The sequence below is a fragment of the Pagrus pagrus genome (assembly GCF_965226575.1).
Source record: "Pagrus pagrus genome assembly, chromosome: 4".
NCBI lineage: Eukaryota > Metazoa > Chordata > Actinopteri > Spariformes > Sparidae > Pagrus > Pagrus pagrus.
Window position 1 is genome coordinate 1506110 of NC_140188.1, and position 22159 is coordinate 1528268.

The window sequence follows — 22159 nt, forward strand, 5'->3', positions numbered from 1 at the left end:
CAGGGTTACAAGATGTCTGACAGCGAGGACAGCGACTTCTCCGACAACCAGAGTGACCGCAGCAGCGACGGAGAGGCCGAGGAGGTGGAGGAGAATGAGGTATGCTAACCGCTAGCTAGTTATGCTAACTCCCCCGTGGGTTCAGGTAAACACTGTGATGAAGTAGCACCGCTGGAGGACTTCCAGTCACACCAGCTATAAAAGCACACGAACATAAGTTATTATAAAAAGGATATGGAGAATATTGTGAACTTTATTGATAGTTTTGTTTTATCCGTTATCAGGAAGAGCCGGCCAGCCCCCAGGGCAGTGACAAGGTAGCAGAGGAGGAGGGGGAGGACCTGGAGGATGAGGAGGAGTATGATGAAGAGGAGGAGGAGGAGGATGAGGATCGTCCCAGAAAGAAGCCCAGACATGGAGGCTTCATCCTGGATGAAGCCGGTACAAGCCTCCTGCTCCGTCACCCTTTATTGTTAAACTGTTCCTGCTTTTCCACGAGGCACCTGTTGCTCTTCAGAGATAAAGTGAGCTTTAATGCAGTTTTTGTCTTCTGTCCTTCTGCTTCTTTCCTCTCTGTCTAGATGTGGACGATGAGGAGGATGATGAAGAGGATCAGTGGGAGGACGGAGCAGAAGATATTCTGGAGAAAGGTGAGGAACTCGACCTGTTCGGAGATTTTTATTATCTTACACTGCAGAGACACACACTCATGAAATGTGGCGTTTATGTGAAATCAACAAATCCAGCCAAACTCTTGTTGTTAAGATGGATGTTTTCGGTAAAATTGAGCTTTGATTAAAGGACCACACCAGTGTTTTAGCCCATTTACCACAAATCACGCCAACAGCACATTCCTGCTGCCCATTTCCCAAAGCATGCTGCAGTGTTTCTAAATGTGTTTTATGTTACGTCGCCACTGGTTTCACTTCATTTCAAACACCCTGACAAACAACTTGCACATGTGTGAGAGAAGAAGTTGATCAGAGTGAATAAGTTGTCAACATTAAACAAGTTCAGTTCAACAAACTGAACCGATGATGTTTGTCTTTGATTTAATAACGAGAGTCAGACTTTTACAAGCTTGTATAAAACTTGTACCACATGCCCAAAAAACAGTACAACTAACTACTCTGATGGATTCAGTCCTCGAGGCGAGTCTCTGAGGAAAAAGAAGGAAAAGTTCAAATGGAAACATTCTTTGGCGATGGAACAAGTCTGCTTCATTTGTAGCTAATGGGCTAAAACATACCAAACTGAACATTTAGTCTGTCTCCAAACTGAACACACACTGGTTGGATCATAAATCACATTTCGACACAGACGATAATCTTTCAGTTGCTGGCTCAGTTTCCTGATGTGGACATCTATCTGCATGGATGCAGAATTTGTTTGTTTTCAAACCGAATATGAAGCCGACAGTTTGTTTTTGTAAGAAGATGTTAGATGTTTTCTTCCCACAGAAAGCGTCCAACGCTCTCACAGCACACATGACACAGCAACAGGTCTAACATGAACGATGGCTCCGCCCCGTTTAGGTGTGTCAGTTGGTCACAACCGTGAGTCGGCATCAGAAATGATAAATGTTATTTATTGTAACATCTAACGTGCTGTTCTGAAAGTCTGTTGAGCCTTTTTTACCTTGTTGGAAACAAAATAAGCTCCGGATGTAACGATTGCTTTTTAAATCCCCTGTTATTATTTTAATTTAAGCTCTCTAAAGGTCTTAAAATGTCTCAAATGTCAGGACGGGTTTGGTTGAACAAACACTAAACAAAATATTACGTCCTGACAGCAGTGTTGGGTACCGAACTCCACAATTTTAAAGGAGCATTCTGTAGTTTTGGTGAAGAAATGTTAATGAGAAGACAAAGATTTTCATTGGCTGATTTTTTTTCTGTCTAAACAAACTAAATAATCAAACTCTTTGTTTTCATGACTGAATAAACAAACTGACCTTAAAGGACAACACACTTTATACTGTTTTACTTTGTTTATATGTGGCGGACCCTGCCACTTTTCTTGTTTATTCACTTCTGGAAAAAGTTTGTGTTATTACCTCGTTGATATTGTAAATATTGACATTCTCAGGTTGAATTTCTTCTCTAAAACTACGTAGTGCTCCTTTAAGGGGACAAAGTTACGTCAGTGACTCGTCTAATCTGACGAAACAGCTGGTCAAACATCAGATTTATCTAAAAGCTGAAGAGTGGACGTTCGTGTCGTCGTGTCGTGTTTGATAGCCTGAAGACGACGTGAACATCGTTAGCCAAAACTGCGTCCACAATTCCTGACCAACATCCTCATTAGGACGCTCTAACAGGATGTGAGGTTATTAAGTCCTAATCTTCGTATTAAATTGAATTGCATACTATTCACAGGGACATGTTACAGTATGCAGCTGTAGTGACGACAACATAACACACCTGCCAGTGTTTTTTCTTCTTTGGATCAGGCAGACGAGACGCTGCATCAACGTAACGCTTCCCTCTGCTGTCTGTTATTAAAGCTCCTACTGACAGTTGTTTATAGTTTTGATACAGTCGTATTACTGTGCTGATGCTCCATCAGTGCTCGTAGTAAAAATCCTTAGCTGCGTCCAGGGTTTTGAACAGCTGAGAGGACGGGAGAGTGACGTCCCGGGGAAGAGGAGCTGTTGTGTACCTGTGTGTAGCTCCAGGTACTGAAATGTGATCGGTACCCAGCTCTACCTGAGAGACGTGAAACTTCATATAAACTTGAAATATTAATTTAATTAATTATTTAATTATTTAATTATTGTCAATTCCCGATTCAGTCGCAGTCCCTGTCACATAATATCTTCTCATTTATCCCCATCAGGAAGCTACGTAGATATAAAAATGTGTGAGAGGAGAGTAGCGGCCGTCACATCGATAGTCGTCACCTGTAAATACTCTTGAGTTTAGGTTCAGACTCGCTAATAGGAGACATAAAGTCAGACTGTTTGTTTCTGACTTTTAACAAACTGACGGAGGCTTTTGGGCTCTCAACTCTTGAAGCTCCGACTAGCTTGTACTGTGAAGTGATGAGTCATGAACCTGATGTGATGCAGCTGAACATGAGTGTTGTCTGACTGAACTCTCTCTGTCTTATCGGTGTTCCTCTCTGTCATGCATGTCCTCTTCAGTTAACGGTAAATCTACTCCAGATCCTCTCCTGCTCTGATGTTTCCATTTATATCCATGTGTATCTGAAGCAAACGGAGTATCAGTTCCATCCATCTGATAAAACCCATGTCCCAGAATGTATTAACCCCACCCCATCTCGGCACAGCTGTGTGTGGGAGCGTGAAGCTTCGTGTGAGGAGGCACTGAGGGCAAATCCATTATTGGCTCCCTGAACAACTCACTTTACAAAGTCCAAACTGTTCATGACAGCTGATTGGCTACAACAAGAATATTCACATACAATTGTTAGTTACAATTGCACTGATCTCGCTAATGCAATTTAAATGTGATTTTAATCATTTTATTGTTGGATAAAACCAGATGTGAAGAAGTCAGTTTGATGTTGACGTGAAACAAAAACTCACATTAACGTGTAGAGTGTTATTCTGCAGCCAGAGGTTTGACCTTCAGTCGTAGAGAACGTTTCAGTCATAGTCTGGATCTGTTGTAAGAACCAAGTGTGATCATTTGCCCGACCCTGCTGCCTGGTACAACGCTGCCATGTTTTTATTGAAAATGTCTGGACTAACAGATGTGGTTGAAGCTTTTTATGTGGCACATGGTAATGCATACTATCACCAAAGGAAGATGAACAGTAGAAACAAAAGCAAAAACTGGTGTTTCGATAGCAACGTCTCCGTCGGTGGTTCAGACGGCTGAGCCAGTCGGTGGCACGAGCCAGAAAATGTGGGTGGAGATGTACAAGTTGTTTTCTGTTGATTCACAGAAATAACAATTCTTAGAGCGACATATTCCTCCCGTCCGCGTGACAGTCTGCTTACGCCTGCTATTAACACCGTCCCGGGTGATTCCCCGCTTTATATGAAGTCAACACGCGCACCACTGGGACGAGCGTGTTTTCTACTCAAAGACAGAAAGAAGTTCATGCAGAACATTTGCTGAATTTACAAGAAGGAACAAATAAGTCAGAATCAGTCAGAGACAGAGTTTCACACAGTTTCTAAAGTGTCTCCAACCCAACAACTCACTAAACTGACACATTTGTTAAGGGAGTCTGGGGACAAAGAAGTCGCCTATACTGGTTACTGTTTAGTGTGTTTGTAAAATGTGACAAAATCAATGTCCGCTTTTCCTGATGTTTAAAATCCCCAACGGGATTTGATCTGAGAGGCAGGAAGTCGGACAGTGTAGACAGACGCACTAACGCGTTGTGGGGTCATCAGCGTCGCGTTGAGTTTTGTTTCTACTGAACGTCTCCTTGAACCACATTGAACCTTCACTGGCCTCATGCTTCTCTGTGCTCGACGCTCACCGTTAATCTGTTTGTTTTTCTGTTGTTTCTTTCTCCCATCATGCTTTGTGTTGCTGCTGCTGCCTGACTCTGCTCCTGTGTGCTCTGCCCTGATGACAATGTCTTTTGGCTTCTGTCCTCACCTCCTCCTCATCCTCCTCCTCATCCTCCTCTTTCCCTCTGCTGCTGCTGCTTTGCCTTAATCCTGTTGTTTCTTCTCCTCCTCACCTTTTCCTGTCATCTGTTTTCTTACCTCTCAATAATGTCCTCCTTTGTTCTTATATCTCTTCACTCTGTTTTTCTTTCCATCTCTTCCTTCCTTTTACTCTTTTGTTTGTTTTCTTTCTTTGCTTCTTCTTTCTCATTTCTTCTCCTCCTCTTTGCTCCTGTTCTCTGACTATCCCTCTGCACTCACTCCTTACAACTTCTCTTCTTATCTTTTATTTCATTTATCCTTCATTTATGGCTTTTATCTCATCTCTGCTCCTGCTCTTCTTCTCGCCTCTTCCTTTATTCTCCTCTTCCTCTCCTTCCTCTGTCACTGGTCCATCCTGAGCAGAGGAGGCTGAAAGTAAGTCTACTCTTTGTTCAGCACCACCAATAATTTGTTTGATCAAATTAATCTAAATTAGATTTAGTTGGAATATAACAACCCCCTCCTCTCTCCTCAGTGTCCAACATCGACCATGTGGTGCTGGATGAAGATCACTCTGGATCCAGACGGCTGCAGAACCTCTGGAGGTAACAAGCGCCTCGACGTCTGCTTTTCCTGATGTTTAAATGTGTTAAGTGGATTTTAAACACAAATGGACTCAGTGAATCATGAAACATGTGACTCAAATGTCAATGCAGCGATGATGAGACTGTAACCTTCCTCACATTAATGCAGTCAACTAACAGAAGTCCAACATGTTCTCCACATGGTCCTCCATCGTTTCACCTTTCAACCTTTGTGTCGTCTTCTTCATCAACGGTTTCACCCTGCGAACGGTGACGGTCCCCCAGTGCCCACGCTGGTATTTTTACTTATTGTGATGCCAGAATCTTCAAAAGCTTCACAACCTTAAAATCTGTCCAAGCTATGACAGGGTTCCCACGCGTCCTGGAAAACCTGGAAAACAGTTGACCAGTTTTCTTCTGTCGTCCTGGAAGATTATTAAAACTCCCCAAACTTCACAACACTGTCTGGTGTTAGTAGTACACTGAGTAGTATTTTAAAAATGTAGATTTTTAAAAACCAGTGAGTTCGTTTTAAGAGACTTGTCTTTGATTTTCTTTGGTATATTTAATATTCCTCTTGATCAAAGCTAAACTCGCAGCAGCTCTTGGTTATCAGTGTTCATGCTATTCAGTTATTGATGTTCAGGCAGCGATGATGATGATGATGATGATGACACACTAATTCACAAGAGAAAAAGGCGTTGAAATATTTCCCCCTTGGAAACATTTGTGTTCTTGCTTTTTGTGATGTTATTTTTCTTGTGGTACCTTTTTTAATGCGACAACTGCAAAATACACTTTGCTTCAAACTGCTGACTCTTTCTGTGAGTCGCTCTCTGACGACAGTCGACCTCATGTACACACAACAGGATGGAAACAAACAATTACGTTGTGTTGTATTTTGATGATTCGCAGGAAATTTAGCACAGTTCAAATAAAACTTAACGAGTAATTTTAGGTGCTGCAGGCTCATTAACAAGCAGCATTAACAGCAGTAAGTCCACGAAATGTTTTGCTTGCAGTAGGATACTGCTCAGATGAAATGCAGTTAATGAAAAGCAGAAGCAGCTTTTGTTTAAGTCTAACTGTGTGTGTGTGCTGTGTTTTGCAGAGACTCCAGAGAGGAGGCGCTGGGTGAATACTACATGAGGAAATACGCCAAGTCGTCAACAGGGGAGCAGTGAGTATCTTGGCCTTGTAAAAAACCGACATCATAGCTGTGAATATCTGTTACTCCACGAAACAGATGTTGATGGACTGAGTCCGCTCCCCTGAAGAGTCTGATTATAGCTGTTACACAACCATTAAGTGTTTAACTTTTGTTTTTAAATTCAGGATTGAGACCAAAGTTCATGTACGGTCGTGTTTCTGAAAGTTAGCTAAACGTTCTCTGGAAAAGGTTTCTGTTGAACTTGATGCTTTATTTTGCTGAAAACAGTTAAAGTTGATCAACATCTTGTTTTTCTTCTTCTGTGGTGCGCAGTTACTCCGGAGGGTCTGAGGAGCTCTCTGATGACATCACCCAGCAGCAGCTACTTCCTGGTGTCAAGTATGTGACGACTCATCCACCAATCAGATCAGAGATCACGAAGATGATCGAGTTGTTTTAATGTTTCTGAACTTTCTTTGTCGTCTTCAGGGATCCCAACCTGTGGACGGTCAAGTGTAAGGTGTGTGTCCTCTGAAGATAAACACACACACACACGTGTGTCCACACAACCAGAAAACATACATGTACACACACACACACACACACACACACACACACACACACACACTCACTCCTCACCTCCTCAACGTATTCTGTCTCTTTAGATCGGAGAGGAGAGGGCGACGGCCATCGCACTGATGAGGAAGTTCATCGCCTACCAGTTCACAGACACAGTAAGGAGGTTATTTTTTCACATGACTTCTTTGAAGACTCTGATTCTGGTTTTATATCTGAGAATCGTCATTTCACAGCTCAACCAATGCTTTGTTGTTGACCATGTTCAGAGCTCTCCTGCAGCGTAACAATCGTTGTTTGAAACATTTAGCAGCTTTGAACCGTCGGCCACATGGCGCATAAGTGAAGGCTGGGTTTGTTCTAATAATTGCATAATCTTGAAAAAACAACATATTGTATTAGTTTGTTTACCGCCGAGTGAAAGCAGGTTTTAATTTGGGTGCAACATAACAAGTTTGTTTATATTTCTACCAGTTTTTTTCACAGCGTTTATTATTATATTTGTTTGTTGGTTCAGGGAGGCCGAATCTTGGCAGCGCTCACATTGTCTGATCACTAATCTCCTGGGAGAAACCCTGAAAAGTCTTTGCCCCTTAATGTTAAGTTCCTCGACTGATCTGTTGTCAGCAACGTGTTGCAGTGATATATTTCTTTTAGCGGTAACTGAGTAATATAAGTGGGGGTGGAAGAAACCTCAGGAGGAGCCTCAGAGGAGGATCCCTCTCGGGACGGACAGACAAGTTGCATTGACAGAATATCTGCTGCAAATGATAGTTTATGTAAAGTGTGTGGATCCAGGAGGACGAGCAGGACGAGGCCTCGACAAGTGGTGCCCGAGCCACGCGGCCTCCTGTCCATCGTGGTGACCTGGAAGAGGACACACAAGATGATTAGCAGTAAAACGGAGAACATCAGTGAAGAGGCATCAGAAACATAAATACAGATATAAGGAGAGAGTGAAACAGGAGAGCAATGATCCAGTGGAGCCCAGGGTACAATCCAGATCCTTCAATATGTGAGGCAGCAGGTCTGTTGTGTATATTCCTGTCTCATAACTTATCAGACTGTGATCCTGTCTGCTGCTCATCCCTGAGTCCGAGGACATTCATTATTGAAATACATTACGTTGAAATGAAGGTAACTAGTAATATGTAATATATTGTTGTTTGAAAGTAACGTTGCCAGCACTCCCTGTCGGTTTGTTTTCGGGCCTCTGGAGATCTTACTTTCGATCTCCCGCTCTGCCTGCAGCTGATTAGCTGGATCAGACCACCGGAGAGCTGGAAGAAGCCAATTTTGGCAATTTTTCATACTAATCGTAGTCGGATGGATAAAAGTTACTGGAGCGTTGACTCATCAGGCTGTGAGACTCTGCTGTGTTGTTTCTCTTACGTAGCGTTAAAGGGACTTTCGTTACACAACCCTCAAGATTTTTCTTACTGAGCGTGAGATTATAAGAGATTCTTGCCAGACTGCTTTTATCTGCAGAGACACAACTGCTGCAGAACAAAATGTTCAGTTCATTCAATAATGCATTGGGTAAAGTGTTGAAGTCGTGTGTACAGTGATGACCGTTCAGTACGAATGGATCCAGGAAGTTGCCGCCTGCCTTTTATAATATGAGCGTAAAGACTGTTGTAACTGCTCCACCCTCCTCCACCCCACAGCCTCTGCAGATCAAGTCCGTGGTCGCCCCGGATCACGTCAAAGGTTACATCTACGTGGAGTCGTACAAGCAGACACACGTCAAGTCGGCCATCGAAGGCATCGGCAACCTGAGGATGGGCCTGTGGAACCAGCAGATGGTCCCCATCAAAGAGATGACGGACGTCCTGAAGGTCGTCAAAGAGGTCACCAACCTGAAGCCTAAGTCCTGGGTCCGGCTGAAGAGAGGCCTGTACAAGGACGACATCGCTCAGGTACCGACTGACGACACGAAACGCTGCAACTGCAGTTCCTAAAAAGTCAAATGAGATTAAAGATGTGGAAAACACACGAGAGGTTTAAAATTAAACAGAAATGAATCATCAGGTGAGTCGACAGGTGTTGACACTGAAGCGTTTGTCGTACTGCTTGTTAAAAATATACCAAATATAAAACATATTCATTCTAACCATGTGTTTAAGGCTGAACAATTACTGATTAGCAAGTCAAATAAAACTTTAGGTATTGATTTTTTGGATCGAGACATCAGAAGTAGGACTGCAGCTAATGAGTATTTTCATTTTCGATTAATCTGTTGATCATTTTCTAGATTCGTTGATTAGTTGTTTTAAACGGTGTAGAGGGTCGATTGGTGTTTCGTTGTCTTGTTTTGCCAAATCCAAAGATATTCAGTTTATCTCTCTAATTGGTCAGAGACTTAATTAATGATCAGATTTGATTGGACACAATCGTCTGAATGATAACTGATGAATAAATAGACAATACAGTTCTGATTATTGAGGCAAGATACTTCTTACATGGTCAATAACGAACTTGTTCTGTCGTGTCGCTCCCTTCGGTCTCCAGGTGGACTACGTGGAGCCGAGCCAGAACACCATCTCCCTGAAAATGATCCCTCGTATTGACCTGGACCGCATCAAAGCCAAGATGAGCCTGGTAGGACGAGCGCACGTTAACACACTTAACTCTGGATACACTGAGGTGAAAGTTGACTGACACACCGTCCGTCTGTGTCCTGTAGAAAGACTGGTTCGCCAAGAGGAAGAAGTTCAAGAGACCTGCTCAGAGGCTGTTTGACGCTGAGAAGATAAGGTACACACACACACACACACACGCCGGTGTCAGCAGATCCTTAAAAAGCCTTTAAATGTGTTAATATTAGTCCTTTAACTTCATTAAACACTTTATTTGTGAGGTGGTAATAGGCCGTGTTCACACAGCAGTCAGTGTCCTGCTGCTGTGCTTCAGGCTAGAAGTCAAATGAATGTCAGAAATCTACAGATCATTCAGTTGAATGATGATCAGTTTCATCATCCGGATCATTGTGACTGAATCTATGAATCCCTGATACATGAGGTTTTCTACTCTACTTTTGAAAGTAATCTGGATTTTTTAATGAAAAACGATGCAGTTAATAGTTTCAGTTTAAGGTAACAGATGATGATTTGATTGACAGGTCCCTCGGAGGCGAGGTCAGCCATGACGGAGACTTCATGATCTTTGAGGGCAACCGCTACAGCCGCAAAGGATTCCTGTTCAAGAGTTTCGCCATGTCGGCTGTGGTGAGGAGGCTCTTTCATGTCAGGATACTCCTCATGCTGCCTCGTTACTCTGAAAACACAAGAGGACTTGTCCTGAGAAAACCCCTTCATTGTTGAGTGTTTAACGAGTCCTGACGAGACTCAAACAAACTGCTGTTTTCATGTGAAGTCTTTTGATTTAAATGTTAGACTTCAGCTGAAAGATTAAAAGGGTTGGTGTGTAGAAAATCCCCTCAGCAGCTGGTTTCTCTCCGACAGATCACGGACGGCGTGAAGCCCACTCTGTCAGAGCTGGAGAAGTTTGAAGACCAGCCCGAAGGAATCGACCTGGAGGTGGTCACCGAGTCAGGTAAAGATTTGTTAATCAAACTAGAACTTAGAAATGCAGTAAAAAGCTCGAATTCAATAAAAAAATCAGCCTGTTTTTTATTTATTTGGCAGTTTTATGTACATTTTCATAATAGTTGAGCTCTTGTGGAGCCGACGCTGGCTGGGAATGTACACAAATCATTTGTATTAAACTCATGATGAATTATAATATGGAAGGTTAAAGGTCACAGTTAAAGTTGCCAGTAAAGTGTCCTCTGCCTAAAACAAATCAATGTGTGTGCGTGTGCGTGTGTGCATGTGCGTGTGCAGGTAAGGAGCGTGAACACAACCTGCAGGCCGGTGACAACGTGGAGGTGTGTGAGGGCGAGTTGATCAACCTGCAGGGAAAAATCCTCAGTGTTGACGGCAACAAGATCACCATCATGCCCAAACACGAAGACTTGAAGGTACACACACACACACACACACACACACACACACACACACACACACACACACACTTACCTTTCTTAACATGTGAGATCCCTCATCTCATTGACGTGCTGTTAATCCTGCAAGCTTTCAAAGTCAGGTTGTGAATTATTAATTGTCTCCACTATGATGGTTTAAAACTGACACTGGTCTCCCGTCCACGTGTGATCTCGCAGGACCCTCTGGAGTTTCCGGCTCACGAGTTGAAAAAATATTTCAGGATGGGCGACCACGTGAAGGTGATCGCCGGGCGATACGAGGGCGACACCGGCCTCATCGTCAGAGTGGAGGAGAACTTCGTCATCCTGTTCTCCGACCTCACCATGCACGAGGTACCTGCTCTGTCTGTTCACCTTATTAATGAGTTCTGGTTGGTGAAACTGAGTCTTACAAGTTATTAAAAGTTGAGGTCTGTGGGTTGTGATTTAGTTGTTGTTCAGTCTGTCTGACCTGATAAATAAAAAACATCTTCATATGGATGGATATGTACAGAAAACTATCACAAGGGACTTGTTTTTATGTCTTATTTGACGTCTCACCCTGTGTGTGTGTGTGTGTGTGTGTGTGTGTGCGTACAGTTGAAGGTGTTGCCCAGAGACCTGCAGCTCTGCTCGGAGACGGCGTCCGGCGTCGATGCAGGAGGACAGCATGAGTGGGGCGAGCTGGTCCAACTGGACCCACAGACGGTCGGAGTCATCGTCCGACTGGAGAGAGAGACGTTTCAGGTAGTAGTCTGCTCCGAGGCATGAAAGCTTATCTGCACAAGGAACATGAAGCCAGTTCTTCTTTGAGTTAAAGATTCAGCTCACATTCACGTTGTGACTGACTCGTGTGTCCTCTCAGGTGTTGAACATGCACGGGAAGGTGCTGACGGTGCGACATCAGGCGGTGAACCGCAGGAAGGACAACCGCTTCGCCGTGGCTCTGGACTCGGAGCAGAACAACATCCACGTCAAGGATATCGTCAAAGTCATCGACGGGCCGCACTCGGTCAGGACCGCAGAGTTCATTTGTCCGCTTCTGTTAAATATTTATATCTTCATCAAGTGAGATTTTGCAGCTGATAAAATGTTTACTTCTAGAACTTCACAAGGCTTTTAAGTAAAAAAAGAGATTTATATCCAACCTTTATTTAGACAGCTGTTGAAATGATTGAGAATATCATCAGTGATTCAAAACTTCTGGAATTAATTTTCTAAACCAAAGTCTTGACTTCAGTGAGGCGCAGGAGGCCGAACCCTGCCAACTCTTCAGTTTACACCAGAATAAGTGTGGGCGAGATAACTCTATTAAAAATGTGCGTTTCTCCTGCAGGGCCGTGAAGGCGAGATCCGTCACCTGTTTCGAGGCTTCGCCTTCCTCCACTGTAAGAAGTTGGTGGAGAACGGAGGCATGTTCGTGTGCAAGACCAGACACCTGGTGTTGGCTGGTGGATCCAAGGTCAGCACCACGTCAAGAGCGGCAGGGATGACGTATTTTGGTTCCCTCATTTTGAATTTTTGTAGAAAAATAAGCTCTGTGACAAACACAAGATGATCTCCACCACAAACAGTGTAACAGTTGATGTAAAAAGCTAACGTTAAGCTGGCAAAGCTTCCTATTGCACTACACTATAAATATATACTTTACTATAAACTGATCAATGTACAAATTGTAAAGTCAGAGTGAGAACAGTGTGTAACTAAAGTGGGCCTGTAAAGACGGACTAGTGAGGAGACGAGTCTCCGTGTTCGCTGTGAGGACGTTTAATGTCCCCGACAACCTCTGTAGTCTCATTTAGACACTTGTTAGCAACCGCTAACTGTTTTTAACACAGAAGAGCTTTATAATTAAATTCAATAAAAAAATCATCCAAATATCTTAAGCTCTTATTAACCACAGACAATATTTCAGACATCAACAAAACCCAGTGACTTTGAGACGAGGGAACTGAAAGTGCAAAAATACAAACTTATTCTGTTTTAGGATCATTTCTTAGATGATTGTTTGATATGTGACGCTGGGCTCCTATTGGCCAAGAGTTTTCCCCTTCACATTAATACATGATGAAGTTTAATTAAGATAAAGGGGGAGAGTTTGGTTAATAAATGATAATATTTAAAACCCATCAGACTGTCACCATGAGCATGACATCATTTCAAGTTGTGTTTAAATGTAAAATAAGTACTTGTGTCTGTGGCAGCCTCTGCTAGAGCTCAAACAGTTGATTATGTGCACGTACAGTGATGATCTATCGAACTACAAACTCTCAAACTTCTGTATTTTCACACTGACATTTTTTCTCTTCAGCCCAGAGACGTGACCAACTTCACAGTGGGAGGATTTGCTCCAATGAGCCCTCGGATCAGCAGCCCCATGCACCACGGCGGAGGAGGTAAGTGCCAAAAACCAATCATGATTCAGCCCTGAGGGGAGGGTCGCTGCTGTGGTGGGAAAACAAAACTCTTTCCAGGAGATGATATCGTGAAGGAGCTCGGTAGAGAATAATAATGTTGGCTTTGTTTTAGCCTTGTTGGCGTCTGCTGCTTGTTCCTGTAGACTTAAAGCAGCTGTGTTTAAATCTTGTTTCTTTAAAACTACTTGAAACAACTTCCACTGGCTTCCACCAGTTAATGTGATGGACGAGTTCATACATAAACAAAAGTGAATGCAACAGTGGGAACTTCTAAAGCTTTGACACCCTCTCAGGAGGCTTCTGCTGCGTCCGGAGTCAGAACTGACCGAGGGCCCGTGTCCAAATGATTTTTTTCGGGCAGGAAAAAGGCTGGCGCCTCAGGAGCGCCGTGAAGAAGCGTTAGTGAAGGAGCTTTGTGGTTTACTGTACAAGTGTTTATTTGATTGTTTTGGTTTTAGTTTTTTTAACCATGAGCACCAAACGGAGAATGGTTGACGATAAGCTTGACGATGATGGCAAGAAAAAAGGCGTGACAGTGACGTCACCGGTGCCAGATATCCAACGAGAAGCGCTCAGAGCGGCAGCATGCTGCTGGAGACGCACTCTCCTCATCGGGAACTATTGAAAAGAGACGCGGGCGCTCAGAAAACACCGTTGTGTGGACACAGGCCTGCAGAGATGTTTCATATGGAGAAGGCCCGGTTTAATAAATGTCAGGCTGCTGGATGCTTTCCACTGAACACACGACAACCACAACTTGAGCTTTTAGGAACCGGGTGAGGCTGCAGTAACAGGTTTTTACAAGGGATGTGAGCGATAAGTCAGCTGGTCTATTAACTGCGTGTGGAGGTGATTTGCACTGAAACATCCGTCACTAATGAAAACAATGCTGCTCAATGTTACACAGCCTCCACCAGGATGTCCGGGTATTAAAGTCAGATTTGTTTATCAAAGTGACGTGATCAGCAGTTTCAAAAGGCTGTTCTGAATATTTATAATATGCTACATTTTTCCACCCGGTGTTTAAGCATAAACACGACTCTGTGCTCAGTTTAGACTGTTGTCTGAATGTTTTCTCACTGAAGTGACTCGACTCAGCTAGTCGTGTAAATGTCAACATTTCAGACGGAGCAGACCCAGAACAGTTTTCTCCAGCGCAGCCTCAGGATCCTTCATTTTTACATCGTCTCATTTGATCTTTGTAGTTTTTCCTGTCGCTTTGTTTTATATCTCTGAGAAACCTGCTGAAATCTGACTCCAGTTATCCACGAACACCGATGAAGCCTGCGAACAGTCTTCTGTGATAAAGGAAAGGAAAGTGATCCTCTGTCGTTGCGTTTGTTCGGTGCTGTGACGCCACATCTGTACGATCAAAGTGGGAAAGTCTGTAGTTTCACAACGCGTGACAGCTCAGTGAGTTCATCCAGCAGATCCATCACTGTTGTTTGTTTGCCTCCTCGGTCATCAGCTCTTGATCTGCTTTGTTTGGCTTCAGCTGGAAATACAACTCAACACATGTTCAGTTGATCAGAGGCGGGAGGGTGCCGCCAAGTCCTCCATTAACCGGGCTGTTTAGAGTATGAAGTGCTTGTTCAAACAAATTTTGGCTTTAAAAATGACAAACGATGGATGATTCAACCAAAATAATTTGTGAATAATGTTCTGTTATTTAGATTCACATATATCTTTTATATATTGATGACAGGCTAATCGCCGCAGCTCTGTCACTGTTGTTAGTAAAGCAGCCACCTGCTGCAGGAGAAGAGAAAAGTTGCTGTGTCAGCAGTGTTTGAGGCAGGTGTTTGTGTTGTGGTGCAGGTGCTCCTCAGAGAGGAGGAGGAGGAGGAGGTGGAGGAGGCATGGGGCGGGGCAGAGGACGAAGAGACAACGAGCTGATTGGTCAGACGGTCCGCATCTCCCAGGGTCCCTACAAAGGTAAGCCACCGGTTTTCATCAGTGTCACAGTTGAAAGAAAGTGATCTGCTCCATAAAAATGTTCTCATTTAGAAACTAACTACTCATCATGTGCCTACATTTCCCAGGTTACATTGGTGTGGTGAAGGACGCAACAGAGTCCACAGCCAGAGTGGAGCTGCACTCCACCTGTCAGACCATCTCTGTAGACCGACAGCGCTTAACTACCATGTACGTACCCAAACACACTGTCCTGTATCCTCCTCCTCCTCCTCCTCCTCCTCCTCCTCCTCCTCCTCCTCCTCCTCCTCCTCCTCCTCCTCCTTCTTCTTCTTCTTCTTCTTCTTCTTCTTCTTCTTCTTCTTCTTCTTCTTCTTCTTCTTCTTCTTCTTCTTCTTCTTCTTCTTCTTCTTCTTCTTCTTCTTCTTCTTCTTCTCCTTCTCCTTCTTCTTCCATCCTCTTCCTCCTTTTCAGGGCTGCTCAATGATTTATTGACGATGCACATCTACTTTCAGTGGAACTGTAATAGACGATCGGCCCTGTTCTCTTTCACCATCTTCATTTCCTGGTTACTGTCAGTTTGTCTCCCAGAAACCCAATTTATGATCAAGAGTTTCTAACCTCACATTAATCTCCCACCCTGTCTCTGCTCCGTCCCTCCAGGGGAGCCAAGAGACACAGTGGAATGACATCCACCCATGGACGGACTCCCATGTACGGCTCCCAGACTCCCATGTACGGTACCGGCTCCAGAACACCCATGTACGGGTCTCAGACGCCGCTGCACGATGGTAAGACGCTGTCAGTGCACATATACAAGTGACTGACTCACTAATGACACATTTCAACATGTAGAAAACACTAAGTTATTACCCACAATCCCTTGTGACTGAACGTGTTCCTTCTCTGCCCTCTAACAGGAAGCCGTACGCCTCATTACGGCTCTCAGACACCGCTGCATGATGGGAGCAGGACGCCGGGTCAGAGCGGAGCCTGGGACCCCAGCAACCCCAACACACCGTCCAGGTAACACACACACACACACACACACACACACACACACACACACACACACACACACACACTTATTTTAAAGGTATGAGCCTTTTTTATTTGTCACTCTTTATTTCGTGTTTGTGTAAACGTTTGCATCTTCACTCCAGGAACGAAGAGGAGTACGACTTCGGCTACGATGACGAGCCCTCCCCGTCCCCTCAGGGCTACGGAGGCACCCCCAACCCCCAGACCCCGGGTTACCCAGAAGTCCCGTCTCCACAGGTCAATCCTCAGTACAACCCTCAGACACCTGGCACACCTGCTATGTGAGTATCAACAGATATTACAGACACATTGTTCTTTCTGTCGCTCAGAGGTTGTTTTTTTTGTCTGATGGTGAAAGTAGAATTTTTTTGTCCTTTTTGGTGTAAACATAATGTGAGAATTATATATCAGCCTGAAATCACCAACGTGTCTGTGTCAGTTTTGATAAAACTTACTGTTTATATTGTGGTAATGAACGGGAGGATAAATATTTGGAATAAGCGTTAATCTCCAGTCGGCGCTTTTCTCAGAGAAAGTATTTGAAGCTCATAAACCTGGAGGTTCATTTCACTGGACAGTCGGTAAATCATTTGAATTGGATGTCTGATACTTTAACACGTGTGTGTGTGTGTGTGTGTGTGTGTGTGTGTGTGTGTGTGTGTGTCTGTGTGTGTCTGTCTGTGTGTGTGTGTGCCTGTCTCTGTGTGTGTGTGTAGGTACAACACAGAGCAGTATTCTCCGTATGCGGCCCCGTCCCCTCAGGGCTCCTATCAGCCCAGCCCCAGTCCTCAGAGCTACCACCAGGTGGCGCCCTCGCCAGTCGGCTACCAGAACACACATTCTCCAGCCAGCTACCATCCGACGCCCTCCCCCATGGCCTATCAGGTAGGAGAAACTGCTCTCAAAATGCATTTATTTCAGAATTAAGTATTACTTTTTTCCCCATTTTACGTCTGATGACGACCGTCATTCAGGGTCGTTACCACCACGTACTCTGATGAAGCGAGAACGGAAAGAAACGCTTTTGCAATCTTGTACTAACCGATTTCAACCAATAATATCATGTCGTCCAATCTTCAACTTTCAGCAGCGGGCGAGTGGAACCGACCTCAGATTTAATTTCACTGATGACTGTGCTGAAACACAGATAACACTATAACATTAATCGCTCACAACCTTTCTGGTTTTCCCCTCTAATGTCGTCCAGCTGCTCTGCCTGAACCCTCGCTAATTTTCTGAGGTTCCTGCTGAACAGATGACTTTACTTGGTGCCAAAGAAGCTGCAAAACACCCGGCTCCAAATAAACGCCTCTGGTTTTAACTGCAGCCAGTTTGACGACAGGGAGTACTGAGATGGTTTACGCAGTTTAGCCACTGCCAGCTCAGTAAGTAATGGAGCTAACGTTAGCAGCTCTGGATTGACAGGCGTTAATACAGCAAAAAAACAAAAACACCTTGGTACTGTCTCTGTTGTCAGATTGGCAGCCGGATGCTGCGTTACGTCCCTCTTGTGTTTAACCGGCCGTCTGATCACCTGGTCAGACAAATCGGCTGCTTTAACAAATGGCTGCATGGCAGGAGGTCTAACTCACATTCAGCACCAAGTCTTCCCCTACCTGAAACATGTAAATATGCAGAAGCAGATATCACGCCACCTTCCAACAGACTACCAAACTCAAAACATCACTGGACTCGGACAGATAAAATCTTTTAAAGGTTCAGTGTGAAGGACTTAGTGTTGAGGTCCCGTCTGCAGATATAAAAGGTAACAAAAACTAGAGCTGGGTGCCACCACTGATACGATTCTGGTTCACAATGTTCCAGTTTGATATGATATTAAATCAGTTTGGGATATTTCAGTAAGACTCTCAATGTTTCTGAGAGAACTCATTTTTCATATTAACATGAAGAGACAGACTGACTCTATAAACATCACAGGAGTACAGGAAAGGCACCACAGATAGAAACACAAGAAAACAAGTTCAAAACAAAGACATATTTTTATGTTCCAAAATAATTATATTCTGTTATGGTTTCAGTATCACATGACTAAAAAATGCTGCAGTGCAGGAACAATAAAGTGATGACAGATGTCGGCCTGTGAGGCTGTGAAAATGGAAACGTTCCTGTTCAGGCAGATTTCTGAGCAATGCAAGTTACAAGTGAAACACATATGAGACCGTCTGTTTTTGGGCTCCTCCGGTCAATTCAGCATCTTCACAAGTCCATGTACTTCAGCATTTCTGCTTCCTTCAGCCTCCCTTTAATGTGTTTGTGATGGTGACTCCTCCACAGGCCAGTCCTAGCCCCAGTCCTGTGGGCTACAGTCCCATGACGCCCGGAGCGCCCTCACCTGGAGGTTACAACCCTCACACCCCGGGATCCAACATCGAGCAGGGCAGCAGCGACTGGGTGACCACCGACATCCTGGTGCGCGTGAAGGATTCCTTCATGGACCTGATGGGACAGACCGGCGTCATCAGGAGCGTCACGGTAACCAACGCAGTCACATGACATATACGACATCATCAGATCAGAGTTCAGACAGGAACATTTGCGTCAGTGTTCACAGACTGACTGACAAACTGTGACGTCAACATCAGACTAACCCTCTTAATATGGAGCGGTGCCGGTGCCACGCAGGTAAAAGCAGCGGCCAACAAAAAGACAATAAAGAGAGAAAAGACGGGTCGACAGACAATAATATGATTTGTTCAGCTCTGAGTGGAGAAAAATGTCCACTTGCTGCTCGGCTAATGCAGCGTAAGAGGCTGCAGGCTCACGCTAATAATGGTGACCAGCAAAAAATAAATAGTTTTGTCTCCGCGAGCTGAATGTTATGTTTTGTTGACCGGTCTCGTTGGTTTATGTGCCTCAGTGGAGTCAATTTAATGTGAACTTTACTGTCGTTACTTAGAAACTTCTGTGTTGAAAGACAGCGATGGCAGCTTCCTCTGTTTCGGTGTTAAATGGGCAGACGGATATCGTCTCATGTTCATCGCCTGAACGATCCAGTCAAAATCATATCGCTGCAGACGTCGTGATATTCACAAATACTGTGTCGTTGTCTGAAGAATCAATATATTATCATACCGTGACGTTTCAGCAGCGTCCCAGAAGCTGCACAGAGCTGATCGAGCCAGACAGGAAGTCAGACAGCAGAGCGGCAGTGTGTCCGGTCTATTTTCAAAATAAAACACCTGGTGCAGACTCTACAGCACAACAAAGTCAGAAATATGAACAATAAACACACTTGAAACAGACAGATAATGACATGATCCAACTATGTAGCTGCTCAACCAGAGTAGAAGCACAAAAATCAAGAGGGGATGATGAAATGAACAGAATCTGAGCAAGTCAACGACACCAGGTGATTGTGGACATGCATGGAGGACGAAACAAAACAGCGACGCATGCGCCAGGTAACGGAGACGTTTGCTCTTTATTTAAAGACACCACCTTGGAAAATGATGACGGACATTTTTCACTATCATTAACAGAGGGAAGGAGACAGAATAGTGATTATAAAGATAAGTCAGCTGCAGCTGCAGATATTTGCTGGACCATCTTGTAACTGAAACGTGGCTGTATGGAGCTAATTTCCTGCCAAAACTTCAAAACCTCCTGCAATTTCAAAACGAGCTTGTGAAACGGATGCACATATTCTTAATGCATCATACTTTAGGAACATCGACATAATGTCTGTTTTTCCTCACATATGTCTTGAGTAACCAGGAACTTAGCTCCACGTCATTAAAAATTACAATGCGGCAACCCGGGCTGTAACTGAGCCGAGTTCCTCTGAGAACAAAACCAAATCTATGTGACTGATTGTGTTTGCACTAAAACCAATGCATCTGTCAGCTTACCAACACATGACGGCCTCTCAGGGCTGCAGATGTTGTTGCTCAGTGAGTTCTCGCCAAACACCAAACACAATTTGTGCTTCTCTTGAAGTGTTCCTCTGCTTCTGCTTCAGTGGACCAATATTTATATAAGACAAACCCCATTTTTCCAGTCCCAGATTTTGAAAACACGGTCTCAGAGTCGTCCTGTCCGAGATGCTGTTGGTCCAAGAAGAACTTCGTCCTCATCTTTGAAGTTTTGTCCTCTCGTGCCTCAGTGGAGACGGTTACTGTCACGAAGGACAAAGAAAAGCAGCAGATGCCCTCGTTTGAGAAGCTCACACCAGAGAAATGTTGACATTTTTGCTTGAAAATAACTGAAACGATTTATCATTTTTAGTTTTTATTGCTGACACGGTCGAACAACACGTCGTGGCAACCGGTTCTCTTGTAGTGTAACCTCGACTCTAATGAATTAGTTAATTACAGATTGTGTAACAGAAACGCTGAAGAAAAGAAGAACAGTTTATTAAAAGGTCGTGTTGACCTCAGTTTGTCTCAGTTCTTACTTAACTCAAGCTGATGTATCGCACGGATCAAGATGTTTATCGGCCTAAAAAATGTGTTTAATGTGTTCTGCAATGACAGCATTTTGTGTGTGTGTGTGTGCGCAGGGAGGGATGTGTTCAGTGTTCATGCAGGAGTCGGAGAAGGTGGTCAGTATCAGCAGTGATCACCTGGAGCCCGTCACTCCCACCAAGAACAACAAGGTAACTGTTCCACCAACATCGTCCTCCATTTTCCTTCAGTTCAGGCGGCACGTCACCGTCACGTCTGTCAGCTGTTTAATTACCCGTCAGTTCCTCAGATTGTTTCAGGCTGTCGCGTGATGTTTTTATGTTACTGATGATTTGTCGTTGGACAATGAATCAACATCACAGTGTTGAGAATATTTTTCAAATACTGAAGCATTTTACAGCCCATTAAATACTGTTAACTGCTTCTTGAGGCGTTAATAGTCTGGATGTGTGAGGTTTTAGTCCATGTCCACACTTACACAGATATTCTCCCCCTCCATTTTAAAAAAACAAATCCTGCCACACGATGCTGAAACTTGCATGTTGCAAAATCTCAAATTTTAGTAGAACAGTGTGCATGTTGATGTGAGGCAGAAATGTGAAGGAACCTAAAACATGTCAGGTTTGTTTAGCTTAAGAGTCTCTGTAAGAATAAATTTAAAAGCTTCATTAATTTATTCTTAATGTGGTCAAACTGTCACCAACTGTCTGATGTTGAGCGGTTTGTCTCTGCGTCCAGGTGAAGGTGATTCTGGGAGAGGACCGCGAGGCGACGGGCATCCTGCTGAGCATCGACGGAGACGACGGCATCGTCCGCATGGAGCTGGACGACCAGCTGAAGATCCTCAACCTGAGGTTCCTGGGACGCCTCGAGCACTGAGAGGCCGACAGAGAGTCCGACAAACACAACGCAGAGACGCACCGAACAGGAACACACACACACACACACAGAGGACTGCAACCAGAATACTGTCGGCTGTACGGTCACATTCAAACACAGACGGACGTGTTGGGACTTTTTATCACCTGTTAATCAACAGACAGACACAGAGCAGATTAGCAGCAGGTGACGTGTTGACGTAGGAGGAATCAGACTGACAAACATTCCTCTCTCTCTCTGTGAGCCAGTTTCTGTGTCGGAGCATCATTAGTCCAGCAGCTCTCTCTCTCTCTCTCTCTCTCTCTCTCTCTCGCTCTCTCTTTTTTCTCGGCTCCTTTTGTTTTTTAATTTTTCGTTAGCTTTACTGTTTTCTCAGTAGTCGATCTGTTTTTAGTGCTTTTCTCAATGTTCTGTCAGTACTTTTGGTTTTTTTTTCTGGGTGGAGGAAGGTTAAAAAAAACTAAGTGTAACTTGTCAATAAACTGTGAACCAGTTGATCCGTTTGTCTACATGTGGATTTGTAGCCTCGTGGCTCAGCAGGGGCGAGCTGCAGCGATTCATCCATGAAAAGAAAGGCCGCCCCTCTCCACACCTGCACAGGTATTTCTTACAATGA

The 22159-nt window shown here is 44.1% G+C and overlaps 1 protein-coding gene across 2 annotated transcripts in view; it reads left to right on the forward strand.

Annotated features, from left to right (window-relative positions):
• The window catches only part of supt5h (SPT5 homolog, DSIF elongation factor subunit), a 22399-nt gene extending 359 nt beyond the window's left edge, over positions 1-22040 (forward strand). Inside the window, exons 2-30 of one of the 2 annotated variants that reach the window (XM_084351440.1) lie at positions 4-99; positions 285-441; positions 582-650; positions 4997-5008; positions 5109-5178; positions 6269-6337; positions 6641-6706; positions 6797-6827; positions 6973-7041; positions 8551-8802; positions 9395-9484; positions 9570-9640; positions 10005-10110; positions 10348-10438; positions 10729-10865; positions 11067-11222; positions 11469-11615; positions 11734-11880; positions 12205-12330; positions 13180-13264; positions 15104-15220; positions 15328-15430; positions 15863-15990; positions 16120-16225; positions 16363-16521; positions 16957-17125; positions 18536-18733; positions 20760-20855; positions 21403-22040. In XM_084351440.1, the coding sequence (XP_084207566.1) occupies positions 13-99; positions 285-441; positions 582-650; positions 4997-5008; positions 5109-5178; positions 6269-6337; positions 6641-6706; positions 6797-6827; positions 6973-7041; positions 8551-8802; positions 9395-9484; positions 9570-9640; positions 10005-10110; positions 10348-10438; positions 10729-10865; positions 11067-11222; positions 11469-11615; positions 11734-11880; positions 12205-12330; positions 13180-13264; positions 15104-15220; positions 15328-15430; positions 15863-15990; positions 16120-16225; positions 16363-16521; positions 16957-17125; positions 18536-18733; positions 20760-20855; positions 21403-21543 (3255 nt within the window). In that variant the 5' untranslated portion in view covers positions 4-12 and the 3' untranslated portion in view covers positions 21544-22040. The remainder of the gene's footprint in view (positions 1-3; positions 100-284; positions 442-581; positions 651-4996; positions 5009-5108; positions 5179-6268; positions 6338-6640; positions 6707-6796; positions 6828-6972; positions 7042-8550; positions 8803-9394; positions 9485-9569; positions 9641-10004; positions 10111-10347; positions 10439-10728; positions 10866-11066; positions 11223-11468; positions 11616-11733; positions 11881-12204; positions 12331-13179; positions 13265-15103; positions 15221-15327; positions 15431-15862; positions 15991-16119; positions 16226-16362; positions 16522-16956; positions 17126-18535; positions 18734-20759; positions 20856-21402) is intronic. The other variant, XM_084351441.1, reaches the window with a different exon arrangement.
• Positions 22041-22159: the final 119 nt, after the last annotated feature.